At 43.4% G+C, this 20,751-nt stretch overlaps 1 protein-coding gene across 1 annotated transcript in view; it reads left to right on the top strand.

Annotated features, from left to right (window-relative positions):
• USF2 (upstream transcription factor 2, c-fos interacting) overlaps positions 1-20,751 on the top strand; it is a 243,371-nt gene that overhangs the window by 180,444 nt on the left and 42,176 nt on the right. Inside the window, exon 5 of the mRNA XM_044080489.1 lies at positions 12,526-12,654. Coding sequence (XP_043936424.1) covers positions 12,526-12,654 — 129 coding nt within the window. The remainder of the gene's footprint in view (positions 1-12,525; positions 12,655-20,751) is intronic.

Here is a 20,751-nt window from a genome sequence, read left to right as displayed (position 1 = left end):
ACATTATAGACAAAGGCTACAGGTTCCACTTTCACATCCTTCCAAAAATGAGAGGCTTGCCAAACCTGCCACAAAATCAAAGGGCAGAGGCACAAAGACAAATTTCCGCTCTCATGGATATGAAAGCGATTCAAGAGGTACCTGCAAAAGAACAAGGTCAAGGTTTTTATTCCAGACTATTCCTGGTACCAAGGAAAGACAAAGATTGGAGACCCATCTTAGACTTATCCATCCTAAATACATATCTACAGGTGCCAAAATTCAAGATGCTCACATTACAGCAGCTTCTTCCCATGCTGGGCAAGGAGTCTTGGCTGGTAACATTGGACCTCAAGGAGGCATACCTGCATGTCCCTATCAGACAAGATTGCAGAAGATACTGCAGATTTCTTGCAGGTTCAACCCATTACCAATTCTCTGCATTGCCCTTTGGCTTATCTACTGCGCTCAGAGTGTTTACGAAATGCCTGGCATCAGTAATTGCCTTCTGCAGACAACAAGGAATACAAATCTACCCATATCTGGACGACTGCCTGATCCAAGCGGACAGCAAGGACATTCTATTGCAGCATCTGGTGTTTGTAATAAAACTGTTAAACTGCCTGGGATACACAGTGAACAAAAAGAAATCAAAACTAATACCTTCTCAACAGATAATTTTCCTGGGTGCCAGTTTAAATACAACCACCCAGATGGCCTACCTCACGCCAGACAAACAAGGGCAACTGTCTCAATACTTCAACAAAATGGCAACTTTCACCAGACTAACTGCAAGGAAAGTCCTGTAGGCTCTGGGATTCATGGCATCTTGCATCCTACTAATACCATGTGCAAAGCTGCATATGAGGAAACTACAATGGTACCTAAAAAACTTATGGTCTCAACACAGTCACAGCTTGGAAACAATTATACCACTCATTTCATGCCTTCAAAAGGAATTTTTGTGGTGGGCTCAAGCATGCCAAAGAAACACAGGTCTCCCTTTCTGTGTACCTCAAGCAACTCAAATCATCACAACGGACGCCTCAGACTACGCCTGGGGAGCACACATGGCAGATCAGTGCATTCAGGGAAAATGGTCCCAAAAAGAGAAGCACCTACACATCAACCAAAAGGAGATGCTAGCCGTGCAAAATGCTCTTATGACCTTCGAAGACCTACTGCATCCAGTCCAGCTATTGATAAGGACAGACAACACAACAGTCATGTGGTACATAAACAAACAGGGGGGAACCTCATTCATACCCCCTGTGCAGGCAAGCCATGACCCTATGGAACACAGCACTGGAATTGCAAATTCAACTACAGGCACAATTCCTGCCAGGGAAGGAAAACACACTGGCGGACAACTTAAGCAGAAATATGACAGACCCACACGAATGGAAGTTGCATCCTCAAGTTTTCTCAAAGATAACTCAGGCATGGGGACAGCCAGACATAGATCTATTTGCTACCCACAGAAATTACCAGTTGGAAAAATTTTGTTCAAGGACCTATCATCCACAGGCCTGGAAAGTGGACGCACTCTCTTTCAGTTGGACAACATTGACAGTCTATGCCTTCCCGCCTCTTCCTCTACTGACCAAAGTTCTATTAAAAGCCAGAGCAGAGAGGCCACAAATGATTCTCATTGCTCCAGACTGGCCACGACAACACTGGTATCCTCTCCTAAAGAGCCTGACACACTCCCCACCATGGATCCTGCCTCTAGTCCCTCTTCTGTTGTCCCAGCACAACTACAAAACCCTTCACAGCCAGCTCAAAACCCTAAATCTAGCTGCATGGAGAATACTTTAATTTCCCAACAGACTCTCCTCTCCAAGGAGGTGCAGGATGTCATCTTGGAGGCCAGAAGACCCTCTACTAGAAAAGCCTACTCCGCCAAATGGAAACAATTTTGTTCCTGGAATCAAGAAAAGGGCCAGAATCCTTGGGTAATAAATATACCTCAAATTTTACAGTACCTAGCTGAGATGTTAAACAGTGGCCTTTCCTTCTCCTCCATCAAGATAGACGCTTCAGCCTTTTCTGCACCATACAATACAGATCCTCCTTTATTCTCACATCCTCTATTAAGGCAGTTCCTCAGAGGGGTAAAAAATATAAAACCTCCACGGAAACCACCAGTCCCAGCTTGGGACCTCAACTTCGTATTGGAAAAGCTAACCCTGCCTCCCTTTGAGCCGGCCTCTTCAATAGAGCTACAATACTTGTCATGGAAAACAGCCTTCCTTCTAGCTATTACCTCAGCATGCAGGGTTTCGGAACTACAGGCCCTCATGGATGTGCAACCATTCATCATTTTCCATCAGGACAGAGTTTCCTTATGAACCAACCCTACCTTCATGCCAAAGGTAGTATCCAGTGTAGCTTTGAATCAGAGTATTCATTTACCTACCTTTTATCCAAATCCACAGAACAAAGGGGAGAGACTACTACATTCTTTGGACATTCACAGACAACTTCGTTATTACTTGGACAGAACAAAGCCATTCAGGAAATCTGAGCAGCTCTTTGTGTCCTATGCTACAGGTGCTCAAAGAAAGGCTATTTCCAAACAGACAATTTCAAAATGGATAGCCCACTGCATACGCTTTTGTTATTCATTTCATGGAAAATCTGTGCCTGTATACATCAGATCCCACTCCACCAGGGCTACAGCTACCTCTGCAGCTTTCCTCAGGGGGGTCCCTACCAAGGACATTTTGGAAGCAGCTACTTGGAGTTCAGTGCACACTTTCTCCAAGCACTACCACCTTCCACTATACTCAAAATCTAGAGCGGGCTTTGCCACAGCAGTCCTGCAGGGCATCCTCGCCTCCTAGTTCCACTTAGTGCCTACCACCCTTACTTAGCTTTGGGATTCTACCCATCTGTAATGACTGCAGCTGTATGCACGATGAACATAGTACAGTTTTGTACCTACCATAAATGTAGATGTTCGAGTGCTCATACAGCTGCAGTCCAGGTTACCCTCCCACCATCCCCTCTTAGGACAGGCCTTATGACAAACACCTTTATCATACAACCTATTTGGGGTATTCTTTTATGGTGTATTTGCTTGCAACTACTGTTTTTGATTTATCTACATTGCATGTTTGCATAATATTATGTTTTGCCTTCCTTCTGGGGGCACCTGACATCTGGGGCAAGAAAAACTGAAGAAAATGGCGTTGGCTGCCTCTTTTATACCCCTGCTGCACTGACGTCAGGGAAGAAGCGACGACAACCGACGCCGGACCTAGACTTTGAAATTCGGCCGACCGAGGACCCGCCTGACGGCAGGATAACCCATCTGTAATGACTGCAGCTGTATGAGCACTCGAACATCTACATTTATGGTAGGTACAAAACTGTACTTTCTCCCTACAGGGCCCATTTTCTGCCTTGGTCCCTTGCTTATGGTTCATCCAAGGGGCTTCTACCATCTAGGAGGCAAGAAAAAAACTGATGCATGACGTTGGCTGACTCCTTTTATACCCAAGCATACTGACGTCAGATAGGATGTCCACCAGTTTTAGGAGGAGGGTGATTTTTACTTTGGTAATAGGGGTGGCCAAAGGCATCCACAGCAGGAAATCCTACATGTCAGTACTGCGACAGTGAATACACTCTAACATCTACATTTGTGGTAAGTGTAAACAACTGTGTTTTCTCATTTCTCTCTAAACTTTCTAATTCTTTATTGTGCTTTTCTTTTTAAACACTATCCACCATTCTGACCAGTTATTATAAAATTATGTCATACTCCTGTGATCTTTCTGTAATTCCAATTGACGATGGTAATTCTTTTCTTAAGAATAATTATTTTCCTTTCTCATTTATTCTTATAATCCTTTTTCCAATTCTTATATGGCCTTTATTTTCTTCTGTTTTTATCTATATTGCTATATGATCTAAAAATCCTGTTTCCACTGCTTCTTTTGAATGTTTCTATACTTATAGATACTAAAAAATAATCAGTTTTTGTTTTATCATTCCCTCTGCTATGTCTGCATGTGTTTATATTCCCTAATACTAAATTTCCACACTTTTTGATTTCCCGCATTCTTTTTTCTTATCTAGCCTATCTTTTTTATTTTTATTCCTCAAGTCTCAACTGAAATCTCCTGTTACTGTAATATCCATGTTTACTATTACATTAACTGGTATGTCTTAAAACTACTCTTTGTATACTACAGATACTGCTATTAAGTCTATAGACTCTATTTTCCCATCGTGTATCTACCACTAGTAATTGTCCTCATCTAAAGTAAAATCCGATACTGTAATTGATGTACTATATAGTACAACTATCCCTGAATTGGTTTCTCCTCCCAAATTCCATATTATCTGTCCTCTGCATAACGTTTCTGTTTGTAATTTTTCTTTCTTTGTTAAACCTCTAACGTCTTCTAATACTGTTAAGTTGACTTCACATTTATTACACCACTCTAACACTCCAATTCTTCTTACTAAGCTTTTTATACTATTAACATTAACAAATAAAATTCTAAGAGTGTTTCTCTGCTTCTTAATCTATATGAAATTATGTATTTTTATCCATTTCCTTTCTTTTTTTTTGCTTTCAAGTCTGTGGCTTGCAATTTCCATTTTCTATCTTTTACTGTTTTTCCAGTCAAATTTTTCTTTTTAACTCCAATTCTATATGTTCCTCTTCACTAACTACTGACCCAACATCTATTTCGCCTTCCTCTCTTTCTTTTTGTATATTATTTGCTTTTTCTACAAAATCATTTTGTTGTTTTTCCTGTTGTAATTGCTTCTTATTTTGCCCACATTCATTTACATTTTCTTTTACACATTTTTTTTTTCTTTTTGCTTGTTTGTACAATCTATCCATAAATGCCCTGTTTACACTTATGACATTTCATTTCACATTTTTTTACATCACGACCAAACTCCTCACATACAAAACATTTCTTATCACGGTTACCTACAAAATGTCCCTTACCCACAAAATAGGTTTTTGGTTGTCCCCAGTACTATACAACAGCTGTAATTCATTTAGCATTAATCATGCTTGGAATATGTACATTTTTTTTTCATTTTCCATTTTCAGAATAACATTACAATCCCCCCAGTCTAGTCCCCTGTTATCAATTACTTTTGAAATGTTTTAAACTTCTTTACAAAAATTCTTTAATAAATATATTTTTACAGTTTCTGTCTCCGTTTGAAACTGTATATGCTCTATCTTTTGTTTCACAGTAAGAAGTCTTAATATAGTTATTCCATGGATGAATATCCTTTCTTTTACCATATTCCCTCAAAAAGTCTCTTGTTGTATAACAGTTTCAAAAAAGTCACAATACAGCATTTTTCTAAATTAAAATAAACACTCTTACCTCTTGTGCTTTGATTCCAAAAGGCACAGTCACTGTATCCCAAATTTCATACCTGTCCATTCCATCTTTTTTTCTTCCTTACTGTGTAAGGATAACGTGCTTCTTTTTTCCCAGATGTTCTTCATCTCACATTGCTGCAGTCCTTACACTTGGGTATAGCGCTGTCCTCGGTCGGCCCGAATACCAAAGTATATGGCTGACGCCGGTCATGGCGCATTAAACTGACGCCAGGACGTCAGGGTATAAATGCGCATGACCGACGTCATATCCTCAGTCTTTTTTGCCGCGTGGTCCGATGCAGAAGCAAATTTGCGAGTGCAGGTTGGCGTCCTGAGATTTTCCGAAACCGGAGTTTCAGACCGAATCCAAGTTGGCTAAGTACCCCGTTGGGGAATATTTTGGTTTTTTCTTGCCTCAGTATTTTACCGAATGTCAGAAAAAGTAAATAACTGTATTTCTTGCGGGAAACAGATACCACATAGGGACTACCACAGCTTGTGTATACCGTGTTTAGGGCCTGAGCACGACGTTGTTGGGTGTTCCTCTTGCGCTAGATTTAACAAATGTACCATAAAGAGGAGATTAGACTGCGCTAGGTTAGTCTTCGGGAAGCGGTGCAATTACAAAATGCCGTTGGATGCTCCGACGCCCGCTACCTCGAAGAAGCGCAAGGACAAAACACCTAGGCCTAGGTTAGAGGCACCAGCCGACCCGGACGTCGGTTCTTTAGAGGGCACGGTTGTGCCAGAGGCCCAAACAGAAGTTTCCCTAGAGTCCCAGGGGGAGACTTTGTTGTTACAGGATGTGTCTTCACAGGAGGTAGGCCAGGCTGAAGGGGCTTCTCAGGTAGCTGTTCTCCCCTCTCTGCCTAAGGTGGTTAGGCCTTCCCCTACTGTTACAAAGGCTTCTTCCAAGAGTAGGCCAGGTTCAGCTGTAGCAGGTGCTCCTCCTAGTACTTCAGGCCCTGTGCCCAAGAGACATATGCTTAAGATGGCTGAAGATTTAATTACTCTGATTAGGGGTTCTATGCCCCCTCCTGACAAAAGGCCTAGGGTGGATCCTGAATTTGGGAATTTTGAACAGGATTCTGATATTTCTGAGTCTTCGGCTGAGGATTTACAGGAGCTTTCTCATTATTCTGATTCTGATGTGGATGATTCCACCCCTTCTGCTTCTCCTCCTGAGGATTTCTCATTCTCAGAGACTCTCCATGCCATGAGGGAACATTTTAAATGGGAAGGTCAGGATTTCTCTGATTCCAGGAAAAGACTAAGGGAATTTTTGTTTTTACCTCAGCATAGGCCTTTAGCTATACCCCCTGTTCTTTCTGTGGTGGAAGATGTTTTTGCAGAGGCTTCCCTTAACCCTGATTCTTTACCTCCCGCTCCTGTTAAACCGGACAGATACTATAGGGTGCCTGAAGCTCACAAGTATCTTTTTAAAAGCCCTAGGGCAGATCCAGAGACAGTTACTCAGGGGCCTAAAGGGGTTAAGGCTTCTGTGGCTAAAAATCCAGTTCCTCAGGACAAAGAGGCAAGAGCTTTAGACAGATGGGGTAAGAAAGTGTATACTTCCTCAACTTTAGCCATGAGGGCTTTAAATTGTCAATTCCACATGCTGAGATATCAAATCTATCTCCTTTCACAGTTAAAGTCTAAGGTAGATGCTCTGGCAGAAGGTATTGAATGTAAGGAGTTACAAGATCTGGTACATGTGTCTGAACAGGTGGGTAAGCATTCCTTACAATGTGGTTTTATGCTGTACAGGCCTCTTCCAGGGTGGCTGCCACTGGTACTGTCCTTCAGGCACGCCTGGTTACGGGATCAGAATTTAGCTGAACATGTTAAGTCAAGGATCTTGGATGCCCCTTTACAATCTGATGTGTTGTTTGGTTCGCCTGTTGAAGCAGTTTTAAAGAAAATGGAGGACAAAGCTAAATCTATGCACACTGTTAAAGATTTTTTACAGGTTCAACCACCAAAGTTTAGCAGAAACTGGCCAAGCAAGGCGTGGACATACCCTTCTTATGATTCCCAGTCTAGGGGTAGGTCTAGGCGTGCTAGGGGCAGAGCTCAGGGTTCCTTTAGATCCAGGACAGGGGGCTCACCTGCACAGTCTTCAGGGGAGGGCAGGGGTCAGCCCTTTCAGACAGACCCAATGACCTACCTTTTCAACTGCCAGAACCTTCACGTCTCGCAGCACCTTTAGGAGGAAGACTGACACTTTTCAAAGAGAACTGGAGTTTAATTACCCTAGACAGATGGGTATTGGATATCATTCACCACGGTTACAGATTTTATTTCCATACCTTACCACCGTTCAGGGGCATGCCAGATATTCCGCCCCAACACAAATTGGAAGCTCACAGACAAATATCCATATTGACACAGATAGGGGCCATACAACCGGTGCCTATGGCAGAAAGGGGCCTAGGATTTTACTCTCGCCTATTCCTAGTACCAAAAAAGGGGAACACGTGGAGACCAATTCTGGATTTATCTATCCTCAACACCTTTCTGGACATCCCCAAGTTCAAGATGCTGACATTGCAACAGCTTTTACCCCTCCTGGGCAAGGATCACTGGATGGTAACTTTGGATCTCCAAGAGGCTTACCTTCATGTCCCTATCACTCTAGGCTGCAGGAAGTATCTGCGTTTTCGAGCTGGAGATTCACACTATCAATTCTCTGCATTGCCCTTTGGCTTATCCACTGCACCCAGAGTATTCACAAAGGTCCTGGCTCCAGTGATAGCTTTTTCAGGCGGAAAGGAATACAGATTTACCCTTATTTGGACGATTGCCTGATTCTGGCTCAGGGCAAGGACGAACTTCTACAGCATTTAAAGTATGTGATAACAGTGCTAAGATGCCTAGGGTATTCTGTGACCGAAACAAAGTCCAGTCTAGTACCCTCTCAGGACATGTGCTTTCTGGGTGTGAGACTGAATACAGCAGCCCAGATGGCCTTCTTGACCCCGGACAAACAAAAGAATCTTTCCCTTTACTTCCAACAACTATCACATCAGTCCGGGCTGACTGCAAGGACAGTCCTTCAAGCCTTAGGGTTCATGGCATCTTGTATTCTGGTGCTTCCCAATGCCAAACTGCATATGAGGAAGCTACAATGGTATCTCAAGAATCTATGGACACAGCACTGCCACGATCTGGACACTGTCATTCCAATAATACCTTGCATCCAAAAGGAATTCTTGTGGTGGGCTCAGCAATGTCACCTAAACAAGGGACTTTCTGTGACCCGGCCGGAGGCAAGTCAGATTCTAACAACAGATGCCTCAGACAAAGCTTGGGGGGCTCATCTCAATGGAAAATGGATACAGGACAAGTGGCCTGCCAGACTACAACATCTACATATCAACCTAAAGGAGATGTTAGCAGTCCAGTTTGCATTAACAGCTTTCAAGGAATTACTTCTTCCAGGACAGGTGTTGATTCTAACAGACAACACAACCGTCATGTGGTACATCAACAAGCAAGGGGTACACATTCTTACCCTCTATGCAGACAAGCAATGATTCTATGGGAAACTGCTCTCAGTCTACAACTGGATCTTCAGGCAAGGTTTCTGCCGGGGTGCAGAACTCCTTAGCAGATGTGTTAAGCAGGCAAATCATGGATCCCCACGAGTGGAAACTGGATCCTCAGGTATTTCAGCAAGTAACAGTGTCATGGGGAACACCAGACATAGATCTGTTCGCTTCTCCTCTAAACCACCAGCTGCCAAAGTTTTGCACAAAAGGATACACCAGGCAGCTTGGAAAGCGGATGCTCTTTCTTTCAGTTGGAAAAATCTTCATGTATCGCCTTTCCACCACTTCCTCTACTTCTAAAGGTTCTGCTAAAGGTAAGCCAGGACAAACCAAGAATGATCCTGATAGCTCCAGATTGGCCCCGACAGCATTGGTACCCACTACTGAGAAATCTAATAAGGAAACCACCGTGGCCCCTGCCTTTGAATCCTCAACTGTTATCTCAAAAGGACGGTCATTTACTCAATGTCAAGCTTCACTCTCTTCATCTCACAGCATGGCATATCCTGTTTTAGCTCATAGCAGGGCTCAACTTCCTCAACAAGTTTTGAATGTGATTATGGAAGCTAGGAGACCTAGTACAAGGAAAGTGTATGGACAAGTGGAAGAGATTTTTGCTTTGGAGTGCAGCAAAGGGTGTGGATGTTTCTGAGCCTGACTTAAGTGTGGCTCTTCTATATCTTACTGAGTTATTGGACAAGGGTTTGTCCTTCTCTTCCATTAAAATTCATGCTGCAGCAATTTCAGCTCACTATGACTGTGATCCACCTTTGTTTTCTCATTCGTTGTTCAAGCAATTTCTCAGAGGGGCAAAGAACATAAGACCTCCACGAAGAGCTCCTACTCCAGCTTGGGACCTCAATTATGTGTTGGAAAAGCTCACTCTGCCACCTTTTGAGCCTGCAGCTACGGCTGAGTTAAAATATTTGTCATGGAAGACTGCTTTTTTGTTGGCCATTACCTCTGCAAGAAGGGTTTCTGAGTTGCAGGCCCTTATGGCTGTTGAGCCTTTCTTGATCTTCCATAAGGATAGGGTATCTTTACGCACTAACCCTTCCTTTATGCCTAAGGTGGTCTCAAGTGTGTCCTTAAACCAGTCTATTCATTTACCCAACTTTTATACAGACCCCCAAAACAGGGGGGAAAAGATCTTGCATACTTTGGACGTGCACAGACAGTTACGCTACTACTTAGATAGGACTAAGGGTTTCAGGCAGTCGCAACAGTTGTTTGTTTCTTTTGCTTTAGGTACTCAGGGCAAGCCTGTGTCAAAGCAAACTCTTTCTAAATGGATTGGGTTTTGCATTTCTTTTTGTTATTCTCAGCATGGCAAGCAGATCCCAACAGGGATCAGACCTCATTCCACTAGGGCTACTGCCACCTCTACAGCCTTTCTAAGGGGAGTGTCAACTAAGGACATTTTGGAGGCAGCTACTTGGAGTTCAGTACATACTTTCTCTAAGCACTACCACCTTCCCTCTACTCTAAATCTAGGGCTGGGTTTGCCACTGCTATTCTACAGGGCATTTTGACAGCTCCTGCTTCTATTTGATTTGCCATCCTCCCTTACCTCTGCTTTGGGAATCTACCCAAGTGTAAGGACTGCAGCAATGTGAGATGAAGAACATAGTACAGTTTTGTACCTACCATAAATGTAGATGTTCGAAGATCCACATTGCTGCAGTCCAATTTACCCTCCCTCCGTCCCCTCTGTGTTTAGGGGTGGTTGGGTGGTTAGGTTAGTACTTTATTAGATAATTGTTAGAAGTTGTACATAGTTTGGGTGTGGGGGTGTTTAGTGTTTGGTAATTTTTTGATTTTACCCTGTTTAGGGTCTTCTGACATCTGGGGCAAGAAAAGACTGAGGATATGACGTCGGTCATGTGCATTTATACCCTGACGTCCTGGCGTCAGTTTAATGCGCCATGACCGGCATCAGCCATATACTTTGGTATTCGGGCTGACCGAGGACAGCGCTATACCCAAGTGTAAGGACTGCAGCAATGTGGATCTTCGAACATCTACATTTATGGTAGGTACAAAACTGTACTTTTTCTCCATCTTCCTACTTCTGTTTTTTTTTAATTCTCTTTTACTGGTTCTGCTAATGTTTTCTTATGAATATCCTTCACCTCTTCGTTTTGGATCTTGTCCATAGTCGCACCCCAAAATAGCTCTTTTCCAGACTTAACCAAGTCCATCAGTCTGACTAGAGGGCTGTAATGAGACATCCTTTTGTGACCGTTCCTCTCTTCTCAAAACCTTGAGTAGATTTTTCTGAAATAAATCTTCTGTATCCTACACTGTTCCATCCATTATCTCCTTTGTGTTAAATATCTCCTCCGAATCCTTCTACAATATTTCCATGGAGTTAGCATTTGCCTTATCTTCTGCCTTTTTGCCTGCTGTGTCACGCACTGTCCTGCCAGCCTCCACTGCACTGGGAACAGAATGTGCGCATGCACTCGGATGTATGGACCATGAGTGTCATAGTGGTAGGGGAAGTTCCCTGACACTTTAACTAAATTTCACCTGGTAGTATAATTGCCACCTTGGATCTCCCCTGAAAAGAGGCCACTGTCCTAGTGGGACTAACCTGTTCAACAAGGGATAAATAAAGTAAGTCAGGGAGCATTCGGTGTTCATTTTGCTTCTTGTATTGGTGGAACACTTAACTGTTCATGGACTAAACCACTGCCCAAGCATCTCTCATACATGCTACCATTGTACTATCCAAGGAGTTTGTCCACCAGAGTTAAAGTGACCGCATCATTTTCTGACTGTAGTCTGGTTGCCTTCAGGCTACCACAATAGATGTTTGTTGAATTAGGTTGGGTAATTAAGCTTTATGCTATCAATTTGGGAAATACTAACCCAGTTAGTAATATGTTCTTTATCTGTAATGATTTTGTGTTTGTAGCTTTCCACCAAAATAAGCACATATTGGCTATCTAGTAACTGTATGTGTGAACCTGGTATTATTGTGAAGTCTGCTTGATGACTTCTGTGAGAAAGGGTCTATATTATTTGCTCGAACATCCTCCTCAGCGAACGGCCACATCATCTATTTCTTTCCAAGGAAATGAAATTGGTTGGCCATTGTTTGAAATCTGCCCTTTTCCCCACTGTAGTGTAATCTCTGAGTTAGTATATTTAGTTAGGGAGGGTTGTGGGGGGCACAGCCCCCCACTTCATAGTGTTTGTTAAATTGTGTTGTGCGTATTTGGGCTACCACTGTCTTTCCCTTGGAAAGAAATCAATGATGTGGCAGTTCGATGAAGAGGACGTTTGACACTTGGGTGTCGATGGAAGGGTACTCGACATTCTGACAGTTCGAGTAAGTAATATAGACCCTGTGAGAAATGCACTGCTTTGTTTGCAGGTCTAGGCTTCTTGTTGCTCTCAAAACATGTCAGTTAAGGGTAATTAGATGTTTTTATTTAAGGGAGCATGTAAAACATAGGAAAACTTAGTTTAACCCTTACCCCCCCCCCCCCCCCAAAAAAAAAAAACTTTACTTTCTTGACTGCTTTGCAGACCAAGTTTGGGGTTATATACAGAACATCTGAAATTTAAGTTGGCACACTCGTGTGTGTAAACTGTGATGTTTTGATATTTTTCCTGCAGAGTAAAGGTGGGATCCTATCGAAGGCCTGTGACTACATCCGAGAACTTCGGCAGTCCAATCAGCGCATGCAGGAAATGCACAAAGACGCTGAACGGCTCCAGATGGATAATGAGTTGTTAAGGCAACAGGTAACATTTCTTTTCAGCAGTATACGTGTGCTGTAAAGATGTACAGAAATATGGAATCTAAGGTTTCTTATACAGCAAAGCTAGAGCATTACATTTGTCATATTGTCAGTTTTGCCAGATTTCATTTCTAATTCTGGTGCATTCACTTCACTTGAGTGTGCTCCCATATTTCAGGTTCCTCTGTGCTTATCTAAAATTTAACTGATGTACAAGAGCATTCAAGTGTAGCATAAATATAAAGATAATGCTGGTTTAAGAGCTTTGTTATGAAGTCAGGCAGGTAACAGCCGAATGCCTACTAGATTAAGTACTCCGGGTTTCTGTCTTACTGTGATAGGTCATATTGAAATTATTGTAAGTATTGGGCTTTAACAGGCTTATGTTTTACAGTTGCAGTGCATGGGGTCAGCAAATAACTGGACCATAATCTCCCTGATCATATTTACTCAGTGTTAACTTCAACTGACCATATTTTGCAATAAGCAACCTGACTGCAAGATCACAGTTTATGTAGCTACTGTTTGCTAATGCAGGGTGTTTCCTTTTCCCCTTGGTTATGTGACCATGCAGTTAGTATGCTTAAATAAAAGGATGGGGTGCAAGACATCGTATTCCTCAGCAGACGTTTCTAGTTGTGCTGTGTAATTGGCAGTATTAGGATGCTGATCCTCAGTCCTTTTGGATCAGTGAGTTCCCTTTTGGTAGGCTGGTGCTGACTTCTTGTAGCATAGCTATACTTTACAGTAGATTTTAAGAACTGTACGAGTGTAAAACTAATCCTTGTAGCACTGGTTACCTTATTGCTTTGGAGTTGCTTCCATTTTCCCCATTGCATTCTGTGATGTCTCTGTACAGAGACACAGAAGTGCACATGTAGTGAATTATGACCTGCTGGCCTTCATTATGCCAGTCCTTTTGCCATGTCATTAAGGCCATGTGTAGCATCCTTATGGGTTTTGCCCCCCCCCCCCCCAAAAAAAAATGAGCATCACAATCATTCACCTTTTTAGGCATGTTTGCTGGTGGCTTCAGACTGTGCCTTGCAGCAGTTTCTAAACTATGTGTGTCTTCACAGCGTGATTTTTTATCAAGTCCGTATTAAAAAAAAAAAGGGAACGTACTGCAAATAGAAATTTCTTTTTATGGAAGAGAAGCTTTAGACCAAACTAAACCAAATCATGCCAAAGATGTGCATTATGAAACCAGTAATATTATTGCTTGTACCTAGGTTTTATTGTGAAAGTCTGTATGCATGTCAAGAAAGAAAATACCGTTAGTATTAAATTATATTGAAAAAAGTTTAAAATGTACACAAAAAGCAGTCTTAAGTATTGAAGTGACAGCATGTAGAAAATACAGAAACATAAAAGGACAAACTGTTGAACCGGTTCTGTGCTGTACGAAAGTATGTGTGCAGTAGTGAAACATGCAGTACAAGTTAACCTGTATTATGTGGGAGTGTGACAAGTAATTCTGCACCCCTGCACCATCTGAGGTGCCAAAACTTGATGGACGAAGATTATTATGATGTTCATCGTGTTTCACTGTTGCAGTCATTACTCTTGGGTTATCCTGCTTGCAGGCTACCCTCAGTTGGCCAGAATTCCAAAGTCTAGGTCCGGCGTCGGTTGCTGTCGCCTCTTCCCTGATGTCAGTGCGCCAGGGGTATAAAAGATGCAGCTGATGCCATTTTCTTCTGTCTTTCTTGCCGCACAGTGCCCGAAGCAAAAGCAGATGTTCTTCATCTCACATTGCTGCAGTCCTTACACTTGGGTAGTCCGCTGTACTCGGTCGGCCCGAATATCAAAGTATTAGGCTGACGTCGGTCAAGGCGCTTAAGACTGACATCAGGACGTCAGGGTACCAATGCGCATGACCGACGTCATATCCTCAGTCTTTTTTGCCCCATGGTCCGATGCAGAAGCAGCGTTGCAAGTGCCGTTCGGCGTTCTGAAATTTTTCGAATTCGGAGTTTCAGACCGAGTCAAAGTTGGCTAAGTACCCGTTGGGAATATTTTAGTTTTTCTTGCCTCAGTGTTTTGCGGATGTCAGAAAAGTGAATAACTGTATTTCTTGTGGGAAGCAGATACCGCATAGGGATTATCATACTTTGTGTATTCCTTGTTTGGGGCCTGAGCACGACGTTGTTGGGTGTCGCTTTTGTGCTAGGTTCAATAAGCGCACTATTAAGCGAAGGTTAGGTTGTGGCAGGTTGCTCTTTGCGAAGCGCTGCAATTATAATATGCCGTCGGGTGCTCCGGCCCGCTTCTTCAAGAAGCGCAAAGACAAAGCAGCTAAACCCAGGCAAGAAGAGTCGTCCGTGCGGACGCCGGTTCTTTAGAGGCGTCAGTGGAACCGGTGGTTCGCCGGAGGCTTCTCTGGAGTCCCAGGGGGAGACTTTGATATTGCAGGATGTGGCCTCTCAGGAGGCAGGTCAGGCTGAAGGGGCTTCTCAGGTTACTGTACTCCCCTCCCTTCCTAGGGTGGTTAGGCCCTCTCCTTCTGTTTCCAAGGCTTCTCCCAGAGGCAGGCCAGGTTTAGCTTCTGTTGGTGTCACTCCTAGTTCAACAGGATCTGTGCCCAAGAAGCACATGCTTAAAATGGTAGAAGATTTAATTACTTTGATTAGAGGTTCTTTACCCCCTCCTGATAAGAGGCCTAGGGTGGAACCAGAGTTGGGGAGTTTTGAACAGGCTTCGGATGTTTCAGAGTCTTGACTGAAGACTTGCAGGAGTACTCTCCTTATTCTGATTCTGATGCAGATGATTCGACTCCTTCTGCTTCTCCTCCAGAGGATTTTTCTTTTTCAGAGACACTTCATTCCATGAGGGAACATTTTAAGTGGGAAGGTCAGGATTTCTCTGATTCCAGGAAAAGGCTTAGGGAATTTTTGCTTTTACCCCAGCATAGGCCTTTGGCTATACCACCTGTTCTGGATGTTGTGGAAGATGTGTTTGCAGAGGCTTCACTTAATCCTGATTCTTTGCCTCCTGCTCCTGTTAAACCGGATAGGTATTATAGGGTGCCTGAGGCTCATAAATATCTTTATAAGAGTCCTAGGGCGGACCCAGAAACTGTTAGTCAGGGACCTAAGGGTGTCAAGGCCTCTGTTGTTAAAAATCCGGTTCCTCCAGATAAAGAGACCAGAGCTTTGGATAGATGGGGAAAGAAAGTCTATACTTCTTCCACCTTAGCTATGAGGGCTTTGAATTGCCAGTTTCACATGTTGAAATATCAAAACTATCTTCTTTCTCAATTGAAGTCTAAGGTAGATGCTCTGGCGGAAGGCATTGAGTGTAAAGAATTACAAGATTTGGTACATGTCTCTGAACAAGTGGGTAAGCATTCTTTACAATGTGGTTTTGATGCTGTACAGGCCTCGTCTAGGGTGGCTGCCACTGGGTCAGTTCTTCGCAGGCACGCCTGGCTGAGGGATCAGAATTTATCTGACCATGTTAAGACAAGGATTTTGGATGCTCCTTTACAGTCTGATGTGTTGTTTGGTTCACCTGTGGAGTCAGTCTTAAAGAAAATGGAAGATAAGGCTAAGTCTATGCAGGCTGTTAAAGATTTTTTACAAGTTCAGCCTCCGAAGTTTAGTAGGAATTGGCCTGCTAAGGGGTGGACGTACCCTTCTTATGATTCACAGTCTAGGGGTAGATCTAGACGTGGTAGGGGCAGAGCTCAGAGCTCCTTCAGACCTAGGGCAGGGAGTTCACCTGCACAATCTTCGGGTGAGGGCAGGGGCCAGTCCTTTCGTAAACAGGCCCAATGACCTACCTTTTCAGCTGCCAGATCCTTCTTGCCTGGCAGCACCTTTGGGAGGAAGGTTGGCACTCTTCAAGGAAAATTGGAGTTTGGTTACCCAAGACAGATGGGTATTGGATATCATACACCAAGGTTACAAGTTTCATTTCCATACCTTGCCTCCTTTCAAAGGCATGCTGGACATTCCTCATCAGCAAAGACTAGAGGCTCACAAACAAATTTCTCTGCTGCTTCAAATAGGGGCCATACAACCGGTCCCTCTGCCAGAAGTGGGCCTAGGATTTTATTCTCGCCTGTTCCTAGTACCAAAGAAGGGGAACACGTGGAGACCAATTTTGGATTTATCTATCCTCAACACTTATCTGGACATTCCCAAGTTCAAAATGTTGACGTTACAACAGCTTTTACCTCTGCTGGGCAAAGATCACTGGATGGTGACTCTGGATCTCAAGGAGGCTTACCTTCATGTTCCTATCAGGCTAAGTTGCAGGAAGTATCTGCGTTTCGGGCTGGGACTTCTCATTATCAGTTCTCTGCATTGCCCTTTGGCTTATCTACTGCCCAGAGTGTTCACGAAGGTTCTGGCTCCAGTGATAGCTTTCTTCAGGCTAAGAGGAATACAGATCTATCCTTATTTGGACGATTGCCTGATTCTGGCCCAAGGAAAGGACGAACTTCTTCATCATTTACAATATGTGATAGCAGTGCTAAGATGCCTGGGGTATTCTGTGAGCGAAATAAAGTCCAGTCTAGTACCCTCTCAGGACATGTGCTTTCTGGGTGTGAGACTGAATACAGCATCCCAGATGGCCTTTTTGACCCCGGACAAACAAAAGAATCTTTCTCTTTACTTCCATCAATTGTCTCATCAGTCCAGGCTGACTGCAAGGACAGTCCTTCAAGCCTTGGGGTTCATGGCATCTTGTATTCTGGTGCTTCCCAATGCCAAACTGCATATGAGGAAGCTACAATGGTATCACAAAACTGTATGGACACAGCACTGCCAGGATATGGACACTGTCATTCAGATAATACCTTGCATTCAAAAGGAATTTTTGTGGTGGGCTCAGGAATGTCACCTAAACAAGGGACTCTCTGTGACCCGGCCAGAGGTGAGTCAGATTCTAACGACAGATGCCTCAGACAAAGCTTGGGGAGCTCATCTAAATGGAAAGTGGGTACAAGACACGTGGCCTGCCAGACTTCAACATCTACATATCAACTTGAAGGAGATGTTAGCAGTCCAATTTGCATTAATAGCTTTCAAGGATTTACTTCTTCCAGGGCAGGTGTTGGTTCTAACAGACAACACAACTGTCATGTGGTACATCAACAAGCAAGGGGGAACACATTCTTATCCTCTATGCAGACAAGCAATGATTTTGTGGGAGACTGCTCTCAGTTTACAGCTAAATCTTCAGGCAAGGTTTCTGCCGAGCACAGAACTCCTTAGCAGATGTGTTGAGCAGACAAATTATGGATCCCCACAGTGGAAATTGGATCCTCATGTATTTCAGAAATTGACAGTGTTATGGGGAACTCCAGACATAGATCTGTTCGCTTCTCCACTAAACTACCAGCTGCCAAAGTTTTGCACAAAAGGTTTCATCCCACAGCTTGGAAAGTGGATGCTCTTTCATTCAATTGGAGCAATCTTCATGTGTATGCCTTTCCACCTCTGCCTCTCCTCCCAAAGGTACTACTGAAGGTCAGACAGGACAAGCCAAAGATGATTTTAATAGCTCCAGATTGGCCTCGACAGCACTGGTACCCATTACTGAGAAGTCTGGTACGGAGCCTCCATGGCCTTTGCCTTCGATTCCACACCTGCTGTCTCAGGAGAACAGTCATTTACTCAATGTCAAACTTCACTCTCTTCACCTAACAGCCTGGCATATTCTGTTTTAAACCCTGGAGGGTCTCAGCTTCCACAGCAAGTTTTGAATGTTATTTTGGAGGCTAGAAGGCCTAGTACAAGGAAAGTGTGCAGATAAATGGAAGAGATTTTTATTTTGGAGTACAGCAAAGGATTTTGATGTTTCTACGCCTAATTTAAGTGTGGCTCTTCAATATCTTACTGAGTTACTGGACAAAGGTTTGTCCTTCTCTTCTATTAAGGTTCATGCTGCAGCAATTTCTGCTCACTATGACTGTGACCCACCATTGTTTTCTCATTCTTTGTTTAAGCAATTCCTTGAGGGGCAAAGAATATAAGACCCCCACGTAGAGCTCCTACTCCTGCTTGGGATCTCAATTTTGTGTTGGAGAAACTCACTCTACAACCTTTTGAGCCTGCAGCTACTGCCGAGTTGAAATATTTATCATGGAAGACTGCTTTTTTGTTGGCCATTACCTCTGCGAGAAGGGTTTCTGAATTACAGGCCCTTATGGCAGTTGAGCCTTTCTTAATTTTCCATAAGGATAGGGTATCTTTGCGTACTAATCCTTCCTTTATGCCTAAAGTGGTTTCTAGTGTGGCTTTAAACCAAACTATTCATTTGACCAACATTTAAGCAAACCCCCAAAAAACAAGGGAAAAGATTTTGCACACTTTGGATATACACAGGCAGTTGCGATATTATTTGAGCAGAACTAAAGGGTTCAGGCAATCTCAGCAGTTATTTGTTTCATTTGCTTTGGGATCTCAGGGCAAGCCTGTGTCAAAACAAACTATTTCTAAGTGGATTGGGTTTTGTATTGCTTTCTGTTATTCCCATCATGGTAAGGAGATTCCAGCTGGGATTAGGCCTCATTCCACTAGGGCTACTGCCACTTCTACAGCTTTTTTAAGGGGGGTGGCAACTAAAGATATTTTGGAGGCAGCTACTTGGAGTTCAGTGCATACTTTCTCTAAGCATTACCACCTTCCACTTTATTCTAAATCTAGGGCTGGTTTTGCCACTGCAATTTTACAGGGCATTTTGGCAGCTCCTACTGCTTTATAGTTTTGCCATCCTCCCTTACCTCTGCTTTGGGATTCTACCCAAGTGTAAGGACTGCAGCAATGTGAGATGAAGAACATAGTACAGTTTTGTACCTACCATAAATGTAGATGTTCGAAGATCCACATTGCTGCAGTCCAATTTACCCTCCCTCCTTCCCCTCTGTAGTTAGAGGCGGTTGTGTGGTTTGGGTTGTAAATATTGTGGATATTGTACATATGATTAGTGCAAGGGTGGTTGGTTGTTTTTTGCTGTCTTTTGGTTTTGACCTTTCTTTTTGGGTCTTCTGACATCTGGGGCAAGAAAAGACTGAGGATATGACGTCGGTCATGCGCATTGGTACCCTGACGTCCTGATGTCAGTCTTAAGCGCCTTGACCGACGTCAGCCTAATACTTTGATATTCAGGCCGACCGAGGACAGCGGACTACCCAAGTGTAAGGACTGCAGCAATGTGGATCTTCGAACATCTACATTTATGGTAGGTACAAAACTGTACTTTCACAAGTGCCAGTCGGCCGACTCCTGAGATTTTCAAATCCGAATTTCAGAACCAAAGTCTTCATTAAAGCTAAGTACCCCGTTGGGGAAACTTTTTTCTTGCTCCAGACCGATGTCAGAAAAAGTTAACAATTGTTTTTCTAGTGGGAAGCAAATACCTCATAAGGATTCTCATTCTTACTGTATTCCTTGCATAGGCCCTGATCACAATGTTGCTAGTTGTCGGTTTTGTGCTAGATTTAACCAACGCACTATTAAGCGTCGGTTCGATTTTGCATTTCATTACTTTGGCCAAAGATTTAACTATATAACGCCGTCGGAACAGCCGACAACTGCAGTTTACAAAAAATGCAAGGACAAGGAAAAGGATAGGCATCCGAGGTCCAAAACCGACGACGAGGCCTCTGCTAGGCCAGTTGCCGGTTCTCAGTGAGGTGTTTTCGCAGCCCCTGGCGCCCGCTACCTCAGAGCCACAGGCCACTTCCGACTCCCATGTGGAGCCGACTGGGCCTGTGGATACTCAAGTTATTGGACACTCGGAAATCATTCCCTCAGATGGGTCCGGAGCCGCTGAGCAGGCATCGGCTTCTGAGGGTGTATTCAGACCTACACAACTATATATTAAGCCATCTTCAGCTTCAAAGACAGACTAAAGCAGCTGTAAAGACAAAGAAACACGTATAGCATTCTCCTACTCAGACTTCCATGCCTAAAAAATAGATGCTCAAAATGGCCGAAGACCTAATTACTTTGATCAGGGGCTCCCATCCCCCTCCTGATAAGAGGCCTAGGCAAGAGACAGAGTATGATTCTTCTGATCAGGTTTCTATTTCCTCTGATTCCTCTTCTGAACAGGATTATTCCATGCTTCCCTATGAGGATTCTGA

This window comes from Protopterus annectens, chromosome 8.part0, assembly GCF_019279795.1.
Source record: "Protopterus annectens isolate FY-2018-M chromosome 8.part0, PAN1.0, whole genome shotgun sequence".
Lineage (NCBI taxonomy): Eukaryota > Metazoa > Chordata > Ceratodontiformes > Protopteridae > Protopterus > Protopterus annectens.
This window is presented reverse-complemented; position numbering and strand designations above follow the sequence as displayed.